The 10,790-nt window shown below is 41.7% G+C and overlaps 1 protein-coding gene across 3 annotated transcripts; it reads left to right on the top strand.

Annotated features, from left to right (window-relative positions):
* The first annotated feature begins 861 nt into the window (after positions 1-861).
* On the top strand, positions 862-10,508 carry LOC138769145 (speedy protein 1-A-like). 3 transcript variants are annotated; one of them, XM_069947399.1, is made up of 8 exons: positions 864-1,085; positions 7,377-7,397; positions 8,000-8,049; positions 8,307-8,386; positions 9,008-9,066; positions 9,185-9,267; positions 9,723-9,891; positions 9,988-10,508. In XM_069947399.1, the coding sequence occupies exons 3-8, from the start codon at positions 8,000-8,002 to the stop codon at positions 10,234-10,236; spliced, it is 690 nt and encodes a 229-aa protein (XP_069803500.1). In that variant the 5' UTR covers positions 864-1,085; positions 7,377-7,397; the 3' UTR covers positions 10,237-10,508. The 3 variants fall into 3 exon arrangements, with proteins under 3 accessions (XP_069803502.1, XP_069803500.1, XP_069803501.1); XM_069947400.1 differs by lacking the exon at positions 7,377-7,397; XM_069947401.1 differs by lacking the exons at positions 7,377-7,397; positions 8,000-8,049 and having other exon boundaries at positions 862-1,085.
* Positions 10,509-10,790: the final 282 nt, after the last annotated feature.

Below are 10,790 nucleotides of genomic sequence, written 5' to 3' on the forward strand. Positions count from 1 at the left end.
TGTTATGCGATGTTCTGCAGAGTCAGGCGTGTGTGGGTGCACTGTTATGCGATGTTCTGCAGGGTCAGAAGTGTCTGGGTGCACTGTTATGAGATGTTCTGCAGGGTCAGTGTGTGTGGGTGCACTGTTATGCGATGTTCTGCAGGGTCAGGGGTGTTTGGGTGCACTGTTATGAGATGTTCTGCAGGGTCAGGGGTGTGTGGGTGCACTGTTATGCGATGTTCTGCAGGGTCAGGCGTGTGTGGGTGCGCTGTTATGCGATGTCTCGAGGAGTGGCTGAAGGAGAGGATGTGATGTTGTACAAGAAGGTCCGAGGTGTTTATGGTCCTTGTAGGAGCAGGAATTCTCCAAACCAGTTATTTTACCGAAAGAAGTCCAGACAATGAGACCCCAAAATGAATTCAGACGTCACCCCTGACCCTGTAACATAACAGATCAATGTAATATATACCTCCAGGCATCAGTTTTGGAAACCTGTTGCCCATTAGGCAATGCCTGGAGACATGACCTTTGCCCTTGCTTATTCTGAATTAGCCAAAGAAACTTATAGACCAACATGGCAGCTCCCACTACAGACACAAGGAGGAAAAATATAAGGATATCCTCAGGTTCTAGCAGTAACTGAGAAGTCTTATAATATAAATGCTGCATGGCATTACTGTGGTCTTTGCCATAGACATTGATGGGTAGAATGGCCATAATAGGTGCCACAGACATCAGCCAATAGGATCGCAGGATCTTAGCGCTGCAGACATCAGCCAATAGGATCGCAGGATCTTAGCGCTGCAAACATCAGCCAATAGGATCACAGGATCTTAGCGCTGCAGGCATCAGCCAATAGGATCACAGGATCTGGTTGTCGCCGGCATCAGCCAATAGGATCGCTGGATTTGGATTGAAAAATAAACAAACAACATCACCCGTTGCCAGTCAGCGATTGCTCCTTTGGAGAACAGACCGGCTTCATTTTGTTCCTGATTTTGCGACTTTGTGAGTATTTCCTGTATTCTGCGGAGGAAGAGGAGACCCGACTGTACATCAGCGCGACCTGAGAGACATCACCAACCGTCTACAAGTCTTCAGAGGTAAAGTAGCAGCACAATTCTCCTGGTGATTTTTGGCAATGTTTATCCCCATTATTATTATTCTATTGTTATATGTAACTATGAAAGTAATTGTGGGAGATTGATCAAGCTGTTTTACAATAATATTGTCCTTGGTTGCCCATAGCAACCAATCCCAGCTCAGCTTTCCTATACTAATGGGCTTTATTATAATGAAAGCGGAGCTGTGATTGGTTGCTATGGGCAACAAAGGACATTATTACTGTAAGAAAGTGCAATATATCTCCCCATTGGGTCATTTAAAATAATAATATTCTTTGTTGTCCATAGCAACCAATCACAGCTCAGCTTTCCTTTATATATATGAGCTCTGGTATAATCAAGGCAGAGTGATTGGTTGCTATGGGCAACAGAGGACATTATTATAAGAAACTGTAATCTATCTCCTCCATTGTGTCCTTTATAGTAATAATGTCCCTTGTTGCCAATAGCAACCAATCACAGATCAGTTTCCTTCATTATTGGGCTCTGGTATAATTAAATATGAGATGTGATTGGTTGCTATGGGCAACAGAGGACATTATTACTGTAAGACAGCAATTATCTCCAGTTATGTCTTTTATAGTAATAATAATCTTTGTTGCCAATAGCAACCAATCACAGCTCAGCTTTCCTATATTAATGTGCTCTGCTATAATAAAAGCAGAGTTGTGATTGGTCGCTATGGGCAACAGAGGACATTATTATAAGACATTGTAATATACCTCCCCCATTGTGTCTTTTATAGTTATAATAATCTTTGTTGCCCATAGCAACCAATCACAGCTCAGCTTTCCTATATTATTAAGCTCTAGTATAATTAAATATGAGCTGTGATTGGTTGCTATGGGCAACAGAGGACATTGTTATTATAAGACAATGCAATCTATCTCCGCCATTGTGTCTATTATAATGTGTATTAGTAATTCGTACCCCTCGAAGAAACATACGTCAGGGCGGGGGCTGTGTGCATGGACCTCAGTAATTATTACCTGGTTACAGGTAGAGCTCATGCACTTCTCAGATGTTCTGTTCTGCACCTGCAGTTTGATGTCTGTGCTTCCCTGTAATCCTGCTGTTATGTATTACCTCATGTACTATGCTGCTATTGTACTGCACTTTATGTGATCTGTTATTTGTACCATAGTAAGTGCTCCCCCACTCTGAGTCCTCCTTGTTACTGGTTTATGTATCAGCAGTCATGGCTCACTGTTTATGGTATTTATGTTTTCACTGTATTGTTTTTTTTCCATTAATAAAAATAACTTTTCAACTTGCAATTGTGAGTGGTTCATTTCTTATCTTTATGGTGATGTAGTAATTATACAGTATAGTAATATCCGGAACAATTATTATAGGGAATCTATCAGTAGGTTTGGGCAGCCAGTAGGGCATTATACAAAGACGTCCATGGTCCCTCTATTATGGCGCTCCAGTGTGCTGTTAATATGTCAGATTTTATAGATATGCAGAGTATCCTGTTTGGTGCACTGGGGGCGTCCTTTACCCCAGCCCGCTCCTCATCACCCCCTAACGAATAAAGAATACTAGAGGAGGAGCGGGCAGGGGTAAAGGACGCCCCCATTGCACCAAACAGGATAATTAGCATATCTATAAAATGCCTCTTACATATAAACAGCACACTGGAGCGCCAGAGTAATAAAGAATAAATCCTAACACTTATGAGTACGATAAAATATTATTATTATTATTATTATTATTATTATTATTATTATTATTATTATTATTATTACTATTCTATGGTTATCTATAATTATAAAGAAATTGGGGGCGATTGCTCAAGCAGTGTTATAGTTATAATATTCGTTGTTACCCATAGCAACCAATCACAGCTTAGTTTTCCTATATTAATAAGGCCTGGTATAATTAAATATGAGCTGTGATTGGTTGCTATGGGCAACAGGGCATATTCTTATAAGGCAGCAATACTTTTATTATATTATATAATCATCCCATTATTATATAATATTGCAATATGCTATACTGTATATCTCCTCCATTGTGTCTTTATGTGACTTAGTATTATACAGTATATTAGGCTATGTACACACACATAGGGGGAGATTTATCAAACTGGTGTAAAGTAGAATTGTCTTAGTTGCCCCTAGCAACCAATCAGATTCCACTTTTTATTCTTCACAGATTCTTTAAAAATGAAAGGTGGAGTCTGATTGGTTGCTAGGGGCAACTGAGCCAATTCTACCAGTTTGATAAATCTCCCCCATAGCGTTTAATTAAAATAGAAATCCAAAATAAGTAAATACAAAAGAAATCCATCTACATGTTACAGATACAGACAGTCACAGTACTTTTTGTTTGACATTTCTTACATAAAGTTATATAACTTTAAAGACGGTAATTTTTTTTTTCCCCACATTTTCAAAGAGCGGCATTAGTAAGGGGTAAGACGGCCACTCTGCTGTCATCATTGGGTGTGTTGGAAACTGCAGGGCTATGGGTACTGAGGCTCCCCTTGATTTCTAGTCTAATGAATATTAGCATTAGTGTACAAACACACAAACCTGATCCACAGCATATTTCTCGCTGTGAATTCCCAGCGAAATCCGCTGCGGATCCCTTCCTGTTGGTTTCTATGAGAGGACATATTGACATCCCGCTGTGAGTATGTAAGTTATAGCCAGGGCAGTTTCTAGGGCATTTTGGCAACAGGGCAAATCTTGATAAAAGTGCCCCCCTCCCCCCCGTCACTCAGTTCAGCCCTGGGAAAGGAAGGGGGGCTTTTATCAAGATTCGGGTTACTAGGAAGAAGCAGTGTGTGTACTGCGGCATAGAGCAGTGTTGCACCCCTAACATATAAAGTTCTACTGAATACAAAATATACAAAAACATCATTCAGGGACTTACAGGTGATGTCATCTTTGATCTGAGGTGTCACTTTCTTTTTTCTCTCTATCGGGCCCAGACCTCCACAACAACTTCTTGCAGCTACAATTAGTTTCTTCAGAACCTGCCAGACAGACATCTTAGGCTTCCGCACATTTCTAGCAACTTCCTTCCATTTTTCCCTCCTTATAGTCTCCCAAATTATAGTAATTCTGCTTTTTGGTGCACTAAAGTCAGTAGGTATCTGGGTTGCCCCCTGTATGCAGGATCCCCTGCTGTGCCCCCATATAGTAATAATGTCCCCTGCTGTGCCTCCATATAGTAATAATGCTCCCTGCTGTGCTTCCATATAGTAATAATGCTCCCTGCTGTGCTTCCATATAGTAATAATGCTCCCTGATGTGCCTCCATATAGTAATAATGCTCCCTGCTGTGCTTCCATATAGTAATAATGCCTCCTGCTGTGCCCCATATAGTAATATAGGATAGTATATAGGGCTGTATATAGGACTGTGTATAGGATAGTATATAGGGCTGTATATAGGACTGTGTATAGGATAGTATATAGGACTGTGTATAGGATAGTATATAGGACTGTGGATAGGATAGTATAATGGGCTGTATATAGGACTTTGTATAGGATAGTATATAGGACTGTGGATAGGATAGTATATAGGGCTGTATATAGGACTGTGTATAGGATAGTATATAGGGCTGTATATAGGACTGTGCATAGGATAGTATATAGGACTGTGTATAGCATAGTATATAGGGCTGTATATAGGGCCTATATACTATCCTATCCTATATACTATCCTAAACTATCCTAAACACAGTCTTGTGTATAGGATAGTATATAGGACTGTGTATAGGATAGTATATAGGGCTGTGTATAGGATAGTATATAAGGCTGTGTATAGGATAGTATACAGGGCTGTGTATAGGATAGTATATAGAACTGTGTATAGGATAGTATATAGGACTGTGTATAGGATAGTATATAGGACTGTGTATAATATAGTATATAGGGCTGTATTATACAGCCCGATATACTATCCTATACACAGTCCTATATACTATCCTATACACAGTCCTATATACAGCCCTATATACTATCCTATACACAGTCCTATATACTATCCTATATACACCCCTATATACTATCCTATACACAGTCCTATATACAGCCCTATACACAGTCCTATATACAGCCCTATACACTTTGCTATACACAGTCCTATATACAGCCCTATATACTATCCTACACAAAGTCCTATATACAGCCCTATATACTATCCTATATACTATCCTATACACAGTCCTATATACTATCCTATACACAGTCCTATATACTATCCTATACACAGTCCTATATACAGCCCTATATACTATCCTATACACAGTCCTATATACTATCCTATACACACCCCTATATACTATCCTATACACAGTCCTATATACAGCCCTATACACAGTCCTATATACAGCCCTATACACTTTGCTATACACAGTCCTATATACAGCCCTATATACTATCCTACACAAAGTCCTATATACAGCCCTATATACTATCCTATATACTATCCTATACACAGTCCTATATACTATCCTATACACAGTCCTATATACTATCCTATACACAGTCCTATACACAGTCCTATATACTATCCTATACACAGTCCTATATACAGCCCTATATTCTATCTTATACACAGTCTTATATACTATCCTATACACAGTCCTATATACAGCCTGTATATAGGACTGTGTATAGGATAGTATATAGGACTGTGTATAGGGCTGTATATAGGACTTCAGCCACGTAACCCAACCCCTCCCCCCCTCCTCCGGGAAAAAAACAACAGCATTATACTTACCTAATCCAATCCTGGCATGGAGAAGGCCTTTATCTTCTTCCCTCTTCACCTTGCCGGAGGCCGGAGGGATCCCCCAGGATGCCCGATGACGTAATTCCGGCGCCTGCTGCGGGATCCGTCATCAGCTGCAGAGACAAGGGGCCGCACTGAGGACATCAGTGAGGGATGGAGGGAGGCTAGTGCCCGGAGCCCCGTGGTGTCCAGGATAAGAGGTCCTGGTTGGGCAGGGAGCAGGGGGGGTTGCTGGTACCAGCGCCGATGCCATGAGTGTGCGGGGCTGGGCGCGGTCGGGCGCCGTTGGGCGCCCCCTAGCTGTCGGCGCCCCGTGAAGTCGCCCGGCCCGCCCGGTCCTAGAAATGGCCCTGCTTATAGCCCTGTTAAACCCCCCACATACTATACCTGCTCCACACTCCTGCTTGCTTTGGGGGCTTCCGGCATCTGGACATTCCCCTCAACCAATCAGTGTGCTGCAACAGGGCAGTGCACTGATTTGCTGAGGAGGACGTCCAGCCAGGAACCCCCAAAGCAAGCTCGAACGTGGAGCAGGTACAGTATGCTCCGGCCAGCGGGGGGTTAACAGTTGTCAGTTACTGTCAGTTACATACGCCTGGATGTTCCCCTCAGCAAATCAGTGCGCTACCCTGCCCTGTTCCCCTCAGCAAATCACTGCCACAAAACACTAATTGGCTGAGGGGGAGCCCCCAAAGCAAGCCAGTGCTTGAGCACCAACCCGGTACCCCTGGATAGAATGGTGCCATAAACGGGAACCGGGCCGCAGATCGAAAAACGGACTGCGGCACCGACTTCCCTGTGACGGCTCCGTTCTATCCCTGTGTCAGATTAAAGAGGATCTACCTGATGGTGCCTGATGGAACCTGGTGGTACCAATATACACTTATTACGGGAAATGCTTATAAAGTGCTTTTCTCCCTGCACTTACTACTGCACCAAGGCTTCACTTCCTGGATAACATGGTGATGTCACTTCCTGGATAACATGGTGATGTCACTCCCAGAGCTGTGTGGGCTGTGGCTGCTGGAGAGGATGATGGCAGAGGGATGCTCAGTGTCCCTCCAGTGCCCTGTGTTCCTCACTGTCCCCCTGCCATGCCCCTTTATGTGCATTTCCCTTAATAAGTGTATATTAGTGATTTGTATAACTTTATTTTTTTTTGGGGGGGGGGCAATACAATACTTTAATAAAAAAAATATTTGCTTCTCCTTTAATCAATAAATATTAGGCTATATTAATGAGAAACTAGGACATTTGTATGAGAGCACAAACATGATTCTTTTCATTCTTGAAGAATGTTTTGCAAATGTAGTGAAATAAACTCACTAAAATATTTGGTATGGACACAAATGAAATGACTAAATGATCTGTACAATAAAGTTATTTTGTTATTTAAATGATGCAATGAAAAACTTAAAGAATAAGCAAATGAATTCATGAATTTATTATTTGCATTATTTTCCTTAGAATAAAGGACTTATAATAACCAATTCTTTACTGTTTCTTATTTTATGCTTAGAAGAGGCGACTTCGGTTCCAGGTAATTGATCATATATATTGTAGATTTTTCTGTTTTTCTGTTACTACAGCGAGGGACAACACACACACAAAAAAAAATAGGGGAACAGGTACCCCTATTATAATGAAGAGAATCCACAGTCTAAACAGGGTTTCCTGCTTAAGAGGAGCAAGCTTCTGCTTCTGAGTGGGCCGTGTCTGTGTTGCCATCCAGCAGGCTGTATACCCTGTATGCATGCCTCCTGCTCAAATTAACAGCCAGGCAGGGGTTAAGTTTGGATGTACTGTATAATCACTTAACCCCTGTCTGGCTGGTAAACTAATCAGAAGGCATGCATATAGGGTAAAAAAACTATTAAACAGACTTGTAACTTGATACTCCCCCCCAACCCCTACCCCCACCCCCAATATACTATGCGCCTATAATACACAAGTCTTCTTATGTATTGGGAGGCTTCTGGGCCCCTTCAAGCACTATCACAGGGTGCGAGCCTAACGCTATACCCTGGAATAATGCCAGAGCAGTGCCCATAGTGTAAATTCATGCCAATACAACATAGGAAATATCTTCTTCAGAATCCATGTTCCCACATATTCATGGTAATATTCCTCTCATTTTAAAAGATGGCGAGGAAGAGGAAGAGAGAACTGATCGACCTTTATGAAGAGGAGACGTAAGTACAAGATTTTATATCACTGCAAATCCACACTTACTGCATTACACCTTATCTTATATACTATTCACAACACAAAGCTCATCTATTATATTACCATCACTTTCTCTTAGACAAAGTCAGGTCATATATTCTCCTTACATTACAATGGATCTTTTTTATTTTTTAATAAATTGTTCACTTATCCTTATATGCCTATGCTATGTTGTATCTTGTATCGCTGGAATTCTGACAGTAAAATCTATTTTTTATCACAGATCAATGACCACCATCATGAAGAGGAGGAAGGACCCCGACCTGCAGCCAGAAGAAATAGCTGCATTCCTGAACCTGCTTGGTAAAATTCACTGCACCTTCCAACGATTGTAGTTTTCCTGCTTTAGGCCATGTTCACACATGGCATAAACATCGACCATTATTTGACAGGGCCGCTGTTTGCTGTGTCAACTAACAGCCGATGTCTCAGAATTTTACCCGGCTGATACTGCAGTATTGGCCGTATGAACATAACTTCATTTTAATTGGAATGCGGGCACATTTAGGTGTGCCCCCACTTCAATTAGCCATAGAGCACAATATACAGGATCTGCAGAAGATTCAATGCTGTGTTCCATCATTTACCTAAATTGACTGTGTGGGCCTTACCTTGTGATCAGCATTACCAGCCATATTCATTATAAGAAAAACACCTGTGATAAAGCCCGGTAATGCTGGTCACATGACAAAGCCCAGACAATCAATTTCTACAAAACTGCAGAGACCAGATAATCTATTAGGATTTCCCGCCATCTGAAGGGAATAGGGCTGAGCAACAGGAACAGATAGAGACACAGCTGCTTGTACTGTGCTGTGCCCTGACAACAATCAAAGGGACAGAAATACGTATCGTCCAATAATCTTCTTGTCATTTAAAAACTGTTTTGAATTGAAATAATCCTTTATTCAACTTGTTTCTTAGACGACGAGGACATCCAACTTTTTTTGGCCAAGGACATCTGCCTTCGGATCTCGGACAAGGTACTTATATACTGCTTGGATGAATTGGGTGTGTGAAGATGGTGGTCCTATAATATTACACATAGACATATAATCACCACATATAGCTAAAACATAACTTCTTTTCTTCTCTTACTAGTATCTGCTAGCAATGACCCTCGTGTACTTCAAGAGAGCTGGACTGACCATCGAGGAGTATAAAGAATACTTTTTTGCATCCCTGTGAGTTTATTCATGTGTATATGCCTAAACGAAGGGGTCTCAAACTCGCGGCCATCCAGCTGTTGCAAAACTACAATTCCCATCATGCCTGGGACAGCCAAAACTTTGCTTTGGCTGTCCCAGGCATGATGGGAATTGTGGTTTTGCAACAGCTGGAAGGCCGCGAGTTTGAGACCCATGGTCTAAAGGAATGCTGAAGTAATTTTCCATAAGTCAGCTTTTCCATCATAGTTTGTAAAACAATTATGGTCATAACATAGGAGAAAGGTGAAAGGGTATTTTAATATTTATATGCAGAGAAAACATATTATAGATTTTAGCATGTAGCATTTGTACCACATAGGTTCATATCAACATAATTTCACATTGTTACTATTATTAGATCCATACAAGTTTCTTTTACACTGATATATGGAAATATATAGTAAACCATGACTTCACTTTCTCTTCTTCAGTTATCTAGCGAACCAGTTTGAAGAAGATGAGGACTTCAGATACGAGATCTACGCGTGGGCCTTAGGAAGATCCTGGGAATGGCGGAAGGAAGAACTGCACGACCAACGGAACTATTTGCTTTACCGGATGGACTTCAGAGCTTGGATTGACCAGACCACGTGTGAAGAGGTTAGTAATTAAAAAAATATGTATAGCCAGAAGTGTAGTCTATGATTATGAATCCTTCATGAAAAGATGATTCAATCATAAATTATTTAATTCCAGATCATGGCACAGGACCCTTTCCACTGGGCATGGATGCGACAGAGGCGTCCCCATCACAGCTGGGCCATTCGTTGGTGGAGGAGGAGCGCATGTGAGTTCAAAGTCCAAGGCCCATGGGGTTACCCATATTCATGCGCTCGCTGCAGGAACATCGTTTTGTATCCATGCAAGTGGAAAGTGGTCGGTAACATCGTAAGCCAGATCGACACAGCAGTGGACCCTGGAACATCGATTGAGATCCCGGACTAAGAAGATCATGACGGATGATCCAAAAGGAGGAGGTAATGTAAAACACATGCATGCACACACATCATTCCCTGTACCCTCCAACACACTAACACAGTATTTTAAAGGGGTTTTCCAGGGAAAATGTACTGATGAACTATCCACAGGAAAGCCCATCAGTCACTGATCGGCGAGGTGCCGACAACCGGCAGCCACACTGATCAGCTGAGCATACCGCACTGCACAGTGAATGATGTTTGTCTCTGGTCACTGTGTAGCAGTGACAATGTGTAACTGCAGCTCAGCTCATATTCACTTGAACGTCACCTGAGCTGCAGTTACATGTCATCACCACTACACAATGCACTAAGACAGACTGACTACTGTGTAGTGGGGTCACTGAACAACTGAATGACGTTGGTGCCGGGTGTCGGTAATTCAGGTGACTAATGAGCAATCCGGTGGATAGCTCGTCAGTACATTTCGTGTAGAAAACCCCTTTAAAAGTCACACACACTGACACAAATTAACATATACACTCTCTCTACACAGCCCCAACTAAATGATTGATGATTTAT

Source organism: Dendropsophus ebraccatus, chromosome 12 (genome assembly GCF_027789765.1).
Source record: "Dendropsophus ebraccatus isolate aDenEbr1 chromosome 12, aDenEbr1.pat, whole genome shotgun sequence".
NCBI lineage: Eukaryota > Metazoa > Chordata > Amphibia > Anura > Hylidae > Dendropsophus > Dendropsophus ebraccatus.